The sequence below is a fragment of the Bacillus rossius genome, chromosome 13 (genome assembly GCF_032445375.1).
Source record: "Bacillus rossius redtenbacheri isolate Brsri chromosome 13, Brsri_v3, whole genome shotgun sequence".
Lineage (NCBI taxonomy): Eukaryota > Metazoa > Arthropoda > Insecta > Phasmatodea > Bacillidae > Bacillus > Bacillus rossius.
Genome location: NC_086340.1, coordinates 293,834 through 308,399, shown reverse-complemented (window position 1 = coordinate 308,399; position 14,566 = coordinate 293,834). Strand labels below are relative to the sequence as shown.

Below are 14,566 nucleotides of genomic sequence, written 5' to 3'. Positions count from 1 at the left end.
CCCAATACCCTCAACCATCAACCACCACCCTCCCCATCTCCACCTCCCTCTTCCTCCTCCTCCTCTTCCTCCTCCTCCCTCTTCCACTCCTCCCTCTCCTCCTCCTCCCTCTTCCTCCTCCTCCCTCTTCCTCCCTCCCTCTTCCTCCTCCTCCCTCTTCCTCCTCCTCCCTCTCCTCCTCCTCCCTCACCTCCCTCCTCCTCCTCCTCCTACCTCCCTCCTCCTCCTCCTCCCTCTCTCCTCCTCCTCTCCTCCTCCTCCTCCTCCTCCTCCTCCCTCCTCCTCCTCCTCCTCCTCCTCCTCCTCCTCTCCTCCTCCTCCCTCCTCCCTCCTCCTCCTCCTCCCTCCTCCTCCTCCTCCTCACTCCTCCTCCTCCTCCTCCTCCTCCTCCTCCCTCCTCCTCCTCCTCCTCCTCCTCCTCCTCTCCTCCTCCTCCTCCTCCCTCCTCCTCCTCTCCTCCCTCCTCCTCCTCCTCCCTCCTCCTCCTCCTCCCTCCTCCTCCTCCTCCTCCTCCCTCCTCCTCCTCCCTCCTCCTCCTCCTCCTCCTCCTCCTCCTCCTCCCTCCTCCTCCTCCTCCCTCCTCCTCCTCCTCCCTCCTCTCCTCCTCCTCCTCCTCCTCCTCCCTCCTCCTCCTCCTCCCTCCTCCTCCTCCTCCCTCCTCCTCCCTCCTCCTCCTCCTCCCTCCTCCTCCTCCTCCCTCCTCCTCCTCCTCCTCCTCCTCCTCCTCCTCCACCTCCCTCCTCCTCCACCTCCCTCCTCCTCCTCCTCCCTCCACCTCCTCCTCCTCCCTCCCACCTCCTCCTCCTCCCTCCACCTCCTCCTCCTCCCTCCTCCTCCTCCTCCTCCCTCCTCCTCCTCCTCCTCCCTCCTCCTCCTCCTCCTCCTCCTCCTCCTCCCTCCTCCTCCTCCTCCCTCCTCCTCCTCCTCCCTCCTCCTCCTCCTCCCTCCTCCTCCTCCTCCCTCCTCCTCCTCCTCCCTCCTCCTCCTCCTCCCTCCTCCTCCTCCTCCCTCCTCCTCCTCCTCCCTCCTCCTCCTCCTCCCTCCTCCTCCTCCTCCCTCCTCCTCCTCCTCCCTCCTCCTCCTCCTCCCTCCTCCTCCTCCTCCTCCTCCTCCTCCTCCCTCCTCCTCCTCCTCCCTCCTCCTCCTCCTCCCTCCTCCTCCTCCTCCCTCCTCCTCCTCCTCCCTCCTCCTCCTCCTCCCTCCTCCTCCTCCTCCCTCCTCCTCCTCCTCCCTCCTCCTCCTCCCTCCTCCTCCTCCCTCCTCCTCCTCCTCCCTCCTCCTCCTCCTCCCTCCTCCTCCTCCTCCCTCCTCCTCCTCCTCCCTCCTCCTCCTCCTCCCTCCTCCTCCTCCTCCCTCCTCCTCCTCCTCCCTCCTCTTCCTCCTCCCTCCTGTTCCTCCTCCCTCCTCTTCCTCCTCCCTCCTCTTCCTCCTCCTCCTCTTCCTCCTCCTCCTCTTCCTCCTCCTCCTCTTCCTCCTCCTCCTCTTCCTCCTCCTCCTCCTCCTCCTCCTCCTCCTCCTCTTCCTCCTCCTCCTCTTCCTCTCCTCCTCCTCTTCCTCCTCCTCCTCTTCCTCCTCCTCCTCTTCCTCCTCCTCCTCTTCCTCCTCCTCCTCTTCCTCCTCCTCCTCTTCCTCCTCCTCCTCTTCCTCCTCCTCCTCTTCCTCCTCCTCCTCTTCCTCCTCCTCCTCCTCCTCCTCCTCCTCCTCCTCCTCCTCCTCCTCCTCCTCCTCCTCCTCCTCCTCCTCCTCTTCCTCCTCCCTCCTCTTCCTCCTCCTCCTCTTCCTCCTCCTCCTCTTCCTCCTCCTCCTCCTCCTCCTCCTCCTCCTCCTCCTCCTCCTCCTCGGAGCTCCGTGCTGCTCCAGTGTCTGTGGCGCCTGTGCTACTGGCATCTCCGTCTCTAATGACCTGCTGCATTCGAGACTGGAAGACCTATCCCGAGATTTTTCTGGTCGTAATAAATCATACGTAATTTTACCATTCACATAACTTATTGATCTGTTTGTACACTATTAGATTTAAATAAAATATTTTTGGCACTTTTTTTGCATAATTATCTGTCAAAGTAAAATATATCAGGCTAGGAATCATTGTCAAATGATACTTGATTTTTTTCTTGCGATAAAGTTGAATTTTGTTCAAAATTCTCATTATAGTGGCTGCTTTTCGCATGGACAATATTATTTTCTGCCAGTGGGAATGGTAGCAGGAAGAATACCTTTGAGAAATATAGATCACTTGTATATTCCTTTTGGAGAAAACATATTCAACTTGAAGTCTTTACAGTGAATTATGGGTGATATGCATGTGGATATTAACTCAGAAGTAAGTTGTTATAAATGTTGCATGTGGAAGCACCGAGTCGCGAATCGCAAAGTGATGATGCAGAAAGATGGAAGTCTGCTGGCAGTTTGGAGACAGGCAGTTAGGGAATCATGATGTCCAGACACTCTGTCACAGAGAAGCTGTTCTCCCCAGGGACCCTGCTGGCCATCTCTGCACTCACTCTTCAGCAAGTGGGCGCCACCAGAAGAGAAGAGCAAGTTCATCTGGAGCCTGTTCGGTAAGAAGACTGGCGCGATGTCCAGTTGCGAATGTCTTCAGGTTACTGCCATTTAATTTTATTTGTAGGGGGGGGGGGGGGGGGTTAACACTGCAGATAGATCAGAATATTCTACCACATTGCATTGCATTGCATTGCAAAATATTTCTGATTATTATCTAGGTTATAGTCATGACTGGCGCTAAGGGTCCTTTAGTATTCAAGACCTCTCTAGACTCCATTTAATGCCATATAACATATAATTGGACAATAAGGTAAGAAGGTAGCTAAATGCGATTTTTTTTTTTCGAGGTTAACGACAAATATGTCAACTGAGAAAAAAAATTGTTTTGTAATGGTATTATTTTTATGTCAGTGCTTTGAATGATTTTTTGCAATGGGAAGATTGATTTACATCATTATTATGGGCATATGCCATTGCTGGTTACACTGTATGTCATACAGGAAACCAGTAGAAAAGATAAAGAAAAATGTATACACACACAGAAAACAAGCAAAAAATCCTCCAACATCAAATTTTAAGATATTCGTTAAGACCTTGTAAAGACAACAGAAATTATTCCGTAGAAGGAAGACGAACGCAGTGGGCTGACGAGACATTTGCAACTAATGCAGCGAATACAGTCAACCGCTCTTGTATCATCGTCAGGTTCCTCTGTCGCTGTGTTGTCCTAATTTGTTTCTTTGTATTTGCTATATTGTTGCAACTGTCTTGTTGTCAAACTACTGAGTTTGTCTGAGCTATAATATTGTTCAATTTCCTTCCATGGAAATTCTCTGTCCTGAAATTTAACTGTTTACATCGGTGGCATTTTGGCTTGTTATTCATCTTCCTAGATCTGTTGTTCGGGTTTTCTCTACAACACACAGTGCCAACAAACAATGGTGTATGTTCAAAATAATGATTAAATAAATTATTCCCATTTTGTTTTTCAATAGAAAAGTAGCAAATTTTTAACAACTTCAGTACGTAAGCAAGCATACAAAAAAAATTAATTTCTCTCCGATGTGGCATATCTCATGACCTCTGTCGGGATGTCGCAGCACTCGGGCAGCAATGTGCGCTATCTCGCCGCCCCGTGCACGGACGCCGGGACGTGACTGCTTGCAGGGGGCGTGTTCAGCACGATAGTGATGCTGCCCCTGGGAGGCGCCGTGGTGCAGTCTCTGGGCTGGCCGGCGTTCTTCTACGGCACGGGGTCTCTGGCGGTGCTGTGGTGCGGCTACTGGTGGTACCTGGTGCACGACTCCCCGCACCAGCACCCCCGCATCTCCCCTGAGGAGAGGGACTACATCACCCGGGCCCTGGCCGGCGCCACAGGGGGCAAGGTGACCCCTCCCGCTGCTTCGCTGCCTTGCGTGTCCATGGATCAATCATTTGCGATGCCTTTTCTCACCCGTGGACACGATCATCCAAGATGTTCTCTTGCTTTGGTTTTGAAATAAGTTAAATTGGCATCTGTATCATTAAAAAAATATGCGAGGAAAGTTAAATGGCGAAGAGATTAATTGATATCATCTCTCTGCTTATTACGGCTTGCTTCATATAAAAAAATGTTTCAACAGAATGAGGACTTCAAAAAGGCACCCTTTGTGTATATACACGTATAGGTGTGATTACGTAGATTTACGGACTTTTAGACTAAGAGTTCTTCGTAATTTCAGACAGCTGGATCTTCGTAACAACTACGCCGTATTTCGACTTCAGAGTTTTGTTTGTGGGGTAGGAACATAAGGTAGAAGAAATCTGTGTTTTTGTAGGCGTCTTAACATGTATTAGAGGGTTTTGCTTTTCACACCAAGATCATTCTTGTGGATTTATGTTTGAAGTTAACACAGAATCAGTAATTTAACGTTGATACCCATAAATTTACGATAATTTGTGACCGCCATTCTCCGTAAATTTAAGGATGATGAGAACTGCCGGTATTTTTAATATTTTTTATTAAAATTTTATTAATTGAATTTTTTTATAAATTTTAAAAAAAATTTCATTAAAATCTGATAATAAATAAAGATTTTCAAGATGGCGGCAGTAACGGAAATTTCAACGGTGACGTCATAGTCCTAGATGACGTCAGCGGCTTATCGGAGGCTGTAGACATGGATGCTTAAGCCTCTTTTAGGATTTTGTGTTCTTTCTAAGTCAAAAAGACTTTTGAGGTTTTTCGAAATCGCGACGAGAGCTCGGGGTGCCGCCGTGTCGCAGAGACCGCGGTTCCCGGCAAGGCGGGTGCTGACGTCACTGCCCTTCTGGGTGCTGGTCGGAGCGCACTTCGGCAACCTGTGCGGGCTGTTCTTCCTGCAGAGCATGGCGCCCAAGTACATGAGCGACGTCCTGGGCTTCGACATCGAGCAGGCGAGTGCTCGTTGGTTTATCACTTACCTGTCGGTGGGCAAGACACATATAGCTGTTAGGTTTAGCAACCTTATCTATACTGTTTGTAAATGTTTCATCAAACATAAAAAAATACCATATACTTGAGCTTGCATGTTTTGTCAACAGAACTCATTATAAACTAGCATATTAATGCTCAGCATAGTGGAATACAAACATACTTGAATACAGGTAAAATATAATAAAGTTGTCATTGAAAACATAAATACCGTTATTGTATTATCTTTGAAAGATTTGTGCAATGGGAGTGCATGACTTGATGTAAGCTTTTGGACATACGCCATTGCTTAGCATATGTGTGTCTGTAGAAGAAAACTACAAAAAAACACAAATGACAAAAAACACAATGAAGCAAAAAATTTGCTGTTGTCAGGATTTAACGCCACACAATACTCCACAACAGGAATGTGGTCAACAAACAAAGAAAAATGGACTAACAAAACGAAAAAACCCCCACAAATGATGACAGCACAAAAATACCGAACCCAAAAAATTCAGCACAACAGTTGAAACGAGACAAAAACACAGCAAAACGAAAAGACGAAACAAACACAACAGTTTTCCAAAAACAAAAAAAAACTAAAGAGAAACGAAAAAAAAAACCCACAAATGGTGACAGCACACAAATATTTAACCCAAAAAAACACAGGTGTTTCCGTATCATGTGCGTCTCTGCCTGAGGTCGGGAGCAGATAGCAGTTCCCGAAACGTCGCTTGTTTCTGTTTTAGTAAACTGTTGTGTTTGTTTCGTCTTTTCGTTTGGTCGTGTTTTTGTCTCGTTTTGACTATGGTGCTGATTTTTTATTTATTTTTTATTTTAGTGCTGTCATCATTTGTGGGTTGTTTTTTTTTTCGTTTCTCTTTAGTTTTTTTTTTTTTTGGAAAACTATTGTGTTTGTTTCGTGTTTTCGTTTTGCTGTGTTTTTGTCTCGTTTCAACTGTTGTGCTGAATTTTTTGGATTCGGTTTTTTTTGTGCTTTCATCATTTGTGGAGGTTTTTTCGTTCTGTTAGTCCATTTTTCTTTGTTTGTTGACCACTTTCCTGTTGTGGAGTATTGTGTGGCGTTAAATCCTGACAACAGCAAATTTTTTGCTTAATTTGTTTTTTTTGTCATTTGTGTTTTTTTTTTTTTTGTTTTCTTCTACAGACATACATGTGCTAAGCAATGGCGTATGTCCAAAAGCTTACATCAAGTCACCGTTATTTTAATAATTCCTCAGCCTACAAGCTAACAATTCATATAATATTGTCTTTTCGTTATTTTGCTTATGTGCCAAAATACCAGAATTATGGCACATTTGGGATGAAATGCATGCAATGATGCACAACTGAGAAGGTACGTGTATGTCTGAGGAGGGACGTGTTGTGTTGCAGAGTGCTGGCCTCGCCTCTTTGCCGTACGTGGCGCGGCTGCTGTTTGGCCTGGGGTTCAGCTACGTCTCTGATTGGTTGCTGTCCAGCCACAGGGCGAACACGTGGACCGTGCGTCGATGGTTCACTGTCTCCTGTGAGTCCACTCTCCACTGTAGCTCATACCTCGAGTGCCAAGTCTCCCAACTCACAACTCCAAAAACTCTCTTAGCTCTTAGCTTAACTTTCTATACTGCTGTAGTCCAGCTGGTAGTAATGCTGATGGATATTGGCAAGTGTCTTGTTCACTCATAGATGGCCACCAGATGTCCCGTCGAGTATTTCCTTAATCACTTTTGGCACTAGGCTTCCTGGGAGTACTTGCATGGTAACTATTTTCCCATTTAGAGTCTCCCATGTCCTTTTCAAAGACCCATCCACCATCCTCAGGAATCTCAATTCCACCCAATAGGCTTTTACAACTTAATGGTCCGTGTAAATTTATTGCTCTGGTAGACCCATTCTCTAGCCAGTCTAGAATTGATCATATGTAAGTGTCTTGTCGCTGTGACACTTCCAAGGCAGTATTGTTATATTTATCGTCACTGTAAATGATAGATGTCCTTGATCCCCCAATTTTCCTCTGCCTTAATTTGTATGCTGCATGGTCGTCGAGATAAAGCATCAGAATTGCTGTGCACTCAGTCCCTTCTGTGGTCAATATAGCAGTCATACTGCTGATCTGTTCTTTCCACCCAGTGAATTGCTGCATGTTCAGTGCATAAATTAAATTGCTCCCAGTAAATGGAGGTAAAATATTACAAATATTTTCTATAATCAAGAGTTCTCTTCATGTTGCACAGTAGTTACATTTAGGCGTCGTGAAACCTTTTTTGTTGTACTTCTACTTGTCTCTGTGCCAGAGGGTATATTCTTCATGCTATTGGGGCTAATGCACAGCACTTTATTGAGGTATTAAGAGTCCGTTTCACATTTTGATGACTTCCAAAAATTTAATGGCTTTGCAATATGCGAAACCAGGTCCGAATTGTCTATATAGAGAAGACCCAAGGGACTACACATGAGACCCAATAAACTACACAACCTCGTGCTTTTTATGTCGAGACTATTCATTTAAAGATTGGATCTTCTGAGAATCTGTCCTGACCTATTCCTGTAACACCACATGTCAAAAAAATAACTTCATGTTGAAACAGGAAGCGTCCATATAGGGCTCAATTTCAATTGCATGTGGTGGAGTCCATTATAAATTTCCTGGAGATTTTTAAAATACTCTCTTACAGTATTGCCCACCATAATCATGTCATTAAAGTACAGTAGGCATGTTTTCCAAGTGCAACACAAGTTCCACCCATATCTCCAAAGTTGCAGGATCAGTACATAACCCGAATGGCAGTACATTGAGCTGTAACAATCCACTCTCTGTTGGGAACGCAGCTCTATCCTTCTATTGGGGTTGCAGCTCCTCTTACAGGTAACCAATAGAGAACTGCCAGGTGCCAGCGAGTGTGTCCAAGTACAAGTGGGAAGCTATCCTTTTTGGTAATGTCATTTCGATTCCGAAAGTCGACACAGAATCTCAGTTCGCCATCTTTCTTCGCTATTAAGGACTGATGTGGAAGCCCAAGTACGTTCTGATTTTTCTATCATTTTAATCTTCTACATGTATAAAATGTGTTTATAAAAATTTGAAAATTCTAGGACTTTGTTGTGTTGTATATAATGTGAATTTATAAGGGATAGAAATTTTAGATATTCTTTAATTTTTGTATTGTTGTAGTTGTAATAAATTTTAAAATGTATTTGCTCCAAAACAGTTATTTCATTTTCGATCAAAATTTTATTAGTTTTACTCGATTTACTTAAACTTAATAACTTAAATAAGTTTCAGAAACAGCCTTAAACACAAGCGAATAGAGTAGGTGATGCAATGAGAGTAAGTGCAGCACACCTGGTGCCTGGAGCGCTGCTGGCAGCCATGGGCTTCACGGGCTGCGACCCCGCTCTCTCCGTGGCGCTGCTGACCCTCGCGCTGGGCGCCAACGGGGCCTCCACCATCACCAACCTCGTCAACCAGCACGACCTGGCACCCAACTTCGCAGGCGAGTGGCTGTTTCTCGGCCCGGCCTGGTTCGGCCCGGCCTGGTTCGGCTCGGCTCGGCCTGGCCTGGCCCTGCTCGGCCTGGCTCGTTGCTGACTGGCGGCGGAGTGAGTGGTCAGTGCAACCACTCACCACCAGGGGCGCTTGCGTCCCTGGTCACTAAATCCAGTACTGGACAATTAGCAAAGCGGACCACGAGTCCAAGTGCCCAACCCCCCACGGTAGACTCTTTTCCACTCTGTCCAACACTTCATCCAGACCATCCTCTGTCTCCTGTAAATTCCTACACGTAATGCATGTCAATTTGCATCCCGCATGAATGTGCCCAGGGTTTTCCCTGTGTCTATGCAGGTTTTAGCTGGGCCCAACCTATCTCTAGTTATAGTCTAGATTTAAGAGTGAGGGGAGTTAGTCATGGCGCCAATCGCTGCCATGGCTGGCCAATCCCCTCCTAGCACATGATGCATGCGACCCTCTCCCTGCATGGCTAATCCCAGCATGACTAGGCGTATAGGCTTCGGCCTGAGACGCACCTAGGTCCCTCACTAACCCGGACCCCTCCAAAATACACTTAGTTTTAGTTAGGTTAGGAAAAAAAATCGGATCGGCCTGGCCTGGCTTGGCTCATACCGGGTCTCGTCTGTTGCACAGGAGGCCATCATTGGGATGCCTTCTTGCCTTCTGCCATTAGAACTGTTCAAACAAGTGGATGTGAACGATGTCATTTTTCGCGGGTGTAAACACGTGGTACTCAAACGGACACATTTTGCCGTTAATTGAAAGCAGTAAGGTATTAAGTTGTACCTGAACATTTGAGATTTGTGAACCATGAGATCTTTGGACATTCTTGCGGTTTCTTGCAGATTCTTTCAGATTCTTGCAAATTCTTTCGGATTCTCGCAAAACCTTGCAGATTCTTTCAGATTTTTCTATATGCTACATGAACTAGTGTTGAAACGTTAAACAATGACTGCGTTGAAAATAGTTCATACAAAGTGCTATGATATTGTATAACCTCAACCACATAACAGTAGTTCTTTCCACCATGTCATGCTGTTTTGACAATTCTACTGGCCAGAAAGCCTGTATTGTAGGTTATTTAAGCATAGTTACAGGTTTTTGGTAAAACAGTACCCCTTGGATGAATAAATAGGGTCTTCAAACAACTATCGCAAAACATTTACCAACCTTGGCGTTCGATCTCTTTTAGTTTTAGTGATTAAGAGCATATAAAGTTAAACAAAAAAGGTTATATTTGTGTAACGCTGCGGCTAGCAGATTGTAATTGCTGATAAAAGATACAATTATAATTTAACTTTTCAAATACTCAAAAAAAATATTTATTAAAAATAAATATATAATTATTATACCAAGGTATATAATACATTAAATCACATACATTTTAATCCTAAAATGCCGGCAGTTGATAATTACTAAACTAATATATATCATTAAATAAACTTTACAATTAAAAAATTATACATTCCAGATTATGATTTTTATAAAGTTTATAACGCAACATCTACACCAATTTAGAGAGAGTGCGAAACAATTAGAAAAACGTATTTTTAATACTTCATTTAATACTTCGTTGTCAGTTTCAAACCATCCAAAACTTTTTGTTTCACGACCAAGTCATTCTTGCCGCGAGCAAAAAGAATAATACCAACTCGCAAAATTTATACTTTAAATTATGGTGACGACGTTTCCCGAAGTGTTAAATTTCTCGTGGATTACATCGTAATTTAATCCACAGAAGTTCACATTTACCAACATTTGGCAAACCAAAAACAAAGTACGTACTAGTAATTTTTTTCCCATTTCAGAAACTTGCAAAATGCATTATCGAATACCTGCAAAAGTCATAACTAAAAAAAACAATCCTATTATGACGTCGCAAGAGTTTCCACCCGTACCAGTAAAAAAAAAATCAGATCAAACTACTTACAGTTCTCGTCTATGTATAACGAGGCACTTGTTAGCTATATATAGTAAAGGCATTTAAATTTGATGCCAGTAAAAAATGTATAAGTTTGCAGCCATTTGAGTGTTAAGTTCCCTAAACCCGCAGCAGAACAAACGTGATCGGGACATTGAGTCCACAACACTTCATGCGCCGGTGTTCCAGTCCGACTGCCTAGCCACGGAGCTGTGTTTATATCGGGAAGCCTTTTCACAGACGAGAGAGCCAAACGCCCGATCGTGCATCTTCGGGTTTTTTTTTTTTTTTTCATTGTAAAAGGTTAGGTTAGCTACATTATAAATACTTTAAAACATTGTGGATGGTTGATTTGGTTAGGACAGCTACATTAAAGATACTGTGAAATCATGTAAACGGTTTCCTAGCGCTGGATAGCTACATAATAAAAAGTTATTTGCTAAGCAACCATAAAATGATTTTACAGTATTTTTAATGTAGCTATACTTAACTAATACAACCAACCATCCACAATGTTTTAAAGTATTTATAATGTAGCTAACCTATCCTAATCGACCGCAAAATTTAATGCCACACCGGTTTATACAATGAGATAGAACGGGGAAAAAAGCGAGCATGAACTTCGGGGAACTTCGGGTGTGGCTCTCTCGTCTGTGAAATGAAGGCTTCCCGTTTATATCTACACCATAGTAGACTGTCTTGTATGAGCAGTACACGACTTGCATAGCGGCCGTGGAGTTGTGGTCGCTCATCGCAGTTCCGTGTCGCAGGCAGCCTGTACGGGATCATGAACACATTCGGCACGCTAGCAGGGGGCCTGAGTCCAGTGCTGGTCAGCTTCATCACCAGGGAGAAGGTGAGCTCTGCACTTGTGTTGTCATTTGCGAGCAACTTCACACGATGAACAGTGAAAACATTCTGTACAATTCAACAAGGTTAATAAAAAAATACTTTTTAAATAATTATTTCTTGAAAAATTTTTGTCTCTGAAATTAGTAGAATATGGTGTTTAATGATTGGTTACGAACATGAAACTTTAGAAGTGAAACTTATTTTCTGAAAGGGTTACAATTTTTCGAGAGTTGCGAAATTTCCGATCGCACGAGGGAAATGGTTATGTACGTGGTTAGGGAGCCGGTAGGAGGAGGAAACGGCAGGGTAAATGTATAAATGATGCAGCTTACTAGCACACTCGCACACTCGCATACTGGCACACTCACACTGGCACACTGGCACACTCGAAGCGAAGGGAATGTGCGACATCGGCGGTTAGGGTGAGAGACCCCTCGAGAGTGGCGCGATGAGTGCAACAGAGTGGCGCGAGACTGTGTGTGTGGTCAGGCGCGGGGTGAGGGGCGAACCACTGTCGAGCCCAGCTCCAGTCAGGAGTGTGAACTGCGGAACTGGACAGATATGCTCAGTGATTTGCGAATAAACATTTTTAAGTGGGAGTAGTTGTTGATTAGGCATTTTTAAGTACGATTACTCATTAGTGATGTAAATATTAGTAATTTATAAAACTGTAATAAAACTTAATTGGGCCCTCCATTACGATCCCAGTTCTCCCCACATTATAAATCGTAACAATATATATATAATACTATAATGTAATCAAAGAATAAAAAACTTCCAGTGACGATTTTCGAACCACAACCATTGCCACTAAGCCAAATGGGAATTATGAAGGAGAATGTGTATTATAATCACTGCAGCGCCAGTTTGCTTAAGGTGTTTTTAAACTTGAGATTACTCTTTACTATGACTATTTTAGTTTACCAAATATATTCCAGGGTGTAGTTTCACTATCATAAAGTTTCATTTGGCACACCGATACGTTTAATATGTACCCTAATGTTGACAAGAGAGACTATTCGCGTTATGTTGCTACACGTGGGTCCACTTTCTTTGGAACACATTTACCGTTCATCGACTACCGGTCCATTTTCACGGGATTACGTACTCCTGCCAAATGCCGTATACCGAGAACTAAGATGATTACATATAAAAAAAAATTTGTTGTCTCTAAAGTCGGTTTACGGTCGATAGTTTTACGTGACGTCATAACAAAACATTGATCAAATGATTGCATACTTTTATGAATAAATTTAATCATTTTTTATTGAATTATCACTATTTTGTATGGATACAAAGAAGGAGTGAAATGAAATCTACAATTTAATTGATAAATTTACTTTTATTTGCACTCATTAATTCAAATATGTTTATTACTTTAACGAAGAGATTATTTTAACTATAACTTTTATACATGTTTTGTATTTTAACTTCTTCCAATCTGTGTTATTCTGTTAAGGATAGGGCGATGATAGGAAAAGTAGGAAACGAATGGGAGTGTTTCAAGTTTAATGTGCCTCGAAAAAGTCAAATCGATGGTTGTTCCAATCGAGTGGAAGAGAGTTAGATGCGGCGCAAGCGTACAATGAGCGTAACGGGAGACAGCATAACGGTACAATGTGCGTAACGGGACACTTTTTCAGCCGGCGTTCATCGATTTATTAGATGTTGTCACGTCAAAAATTAACGGTAATCCAAGTTACTGCGTGCCACGAAGTTAAACTGTACGTGTGTTTGGACGGGCTGACGGGCCGGTGTAGCAGGAGTCGGCGCATTTGACTCGGCTCTCGTCTCGAGGACGAGTATGTGTGGCTTCCTCTACTCGCCTCTCGGCGTGACGCGAGGACACTCACACATGCTGAAACTCGAAGGATGCTATGCTATGTTTGAGTGTTCCCAAATATCACGCACAAGTGACAACATATCTGTTGGAAACATTTTGGCCATAACGTATGTCGCGGACAAACCCAGAGAGGAAGTGTATGTATTCAGTTATGTCAAGAATATTATAGAAAACAGAACTGGACACATTCCATTACATACATACAAAATTCATACATTACAATGGTATGTGCATTCAAATAAATATACTCATTAATATATGAGAGATTTTAGGCAGCCAAGTAACGTTGTATATATGCTCCTTGCAACATTTTACAATAAACAAAAATAATTTGTAGTCTCCACGTAATTAAATCCGGCTATTAAATGAACAAAAATTAAAGAATCACTTATAATGACCTTTGTAGACTGTATAAAGTAATGTAGAAACCACAAAAAATATTTTGATATATGTGCTAAAATTGTTGTTCCGTTGTGTATAGTACAAATGGTAGCCCATTGAATATGAAAACAATGTAAGCATATGCTAACTTTGTGTATACTAAATATATTAGTCATGAAATCAACCTGGCCGGTCAGCCGGAGGTCGGGGGTCAGGACTGGGGCCCATGCGGAAGGCAACGGCAGACCACTGCAGGTGCTCCCCCACAGTGACTGTGTCTGCAGAGCGGCCTGCAAGAGTGGCGGCTCATCATGGGCGTCGTGGGAGCAGTCTACTGCGTCACGGGACTGCAGTTCATGCTGCTGGGCACGGCGGACAGGCAGCCCTGGAACGAGCCGCAGCACCCGGAGGAAACCACCGAGTCCCAGGGTCCGGCTGTCCTCACCACCAAGATGTGAGGCTGGCCATACCGTGTGAACCTGGCTCCAGTGCCATTGGCTGGCCTCGCTGTATAGTAGTCAGTCCGTGTGAACCTGGCTCCAGTGCCGCTGGCTGGCCGCATATCGATATAATCTATATAACAAATTTTATCGCATGTACAATGAATTCACTCTGTCTCAACTCTAAGAATAGCGTAATTCTCACAAGCTAAAGCGGGAAATATGTTTCGATTGATTACCAATCAACTAACATGTGTTGTATTTTTTTTTTTTTAATTCGTGATACGAATTTTACGAATGATTTTTGTTTTTACGAAAACGTTATATTGTGTAGGCTATAGTTATTGTATCTGTCAGGTATTTAACACGTCATTTTAAAATATATTTGTAACTAGGTTTTTTTTACAAATAAGTTTATAATTATATTAATATGTCTTAAAGTTTAGTTTAAATTCCCGTTATTATTATAATATTGGTTAAGATAAACAAGTCCATTGTTTTGTGTAGTTTTTAATAGTGTTAAAAATTAAGTCTGTGGTGTAATATATGCATTATGTTTTTCTCCTACTGTTAATACTATTACATATTTGTTCGTTTTCAAAAACTTTGAAGCAGGCATATTTATTTATACGATGTGTAAAAATTTATAATAAAGTTTGGAAATAAATAGTATTATATTGCA

At 43.3% G+C, this 14,566-nt stretch overlaps 1 protein-coding gene across 3 annotated transcripts in view; it reads left to right on the top strand.

Annotated features, from left to right (window-relative positions):
* Positions 1 to 14,566, top strand: part of LOC134538057 (sialin) — a 77,482-nt gene extending 62,916 nt beyond the window's left edge. Inside the window, exons 5-11 of one of the 3 annotated variants that reach the window (XM_063379037.1) lie at positions 2,474 to 2,558; positions 3,670 to 3,887; positions 4,768 to 4,917; positions 6,332 to 6,464; positions 8,275 to 8,434; positions 11,143 to 11,224; positions 13,729 to 14,566. In XM_063379037.1, coding sequence (XP_063235107.1) covers positions 2,474 to 2,558; positions 3,670 to 3,887; positions 4,768 to 4,917; positions 6,332 to 6,464; positions 8,275 to 8,434; positions 11,143 to 11,224; positions 13,729 to 13,902 — 1,002 coding nt within the window. In that variant the 3' untranslated portion in view covers positions 13,903 to 14,566. Of the gene's footprint in view, positions 1 to 2,473; positions 2,559 to 3,669; positions 3,888 to 4,767; positions 4,918 to 6,331; positions 6,465 to 8,274; positions 8,435 to 11,138; positions 11,225 to 13,728 lie in introns of all 3 variants that reach the window. The other 2 variants (XM_063379036.1, XM_063379035.1) reach the window with 2 other exon arrangements.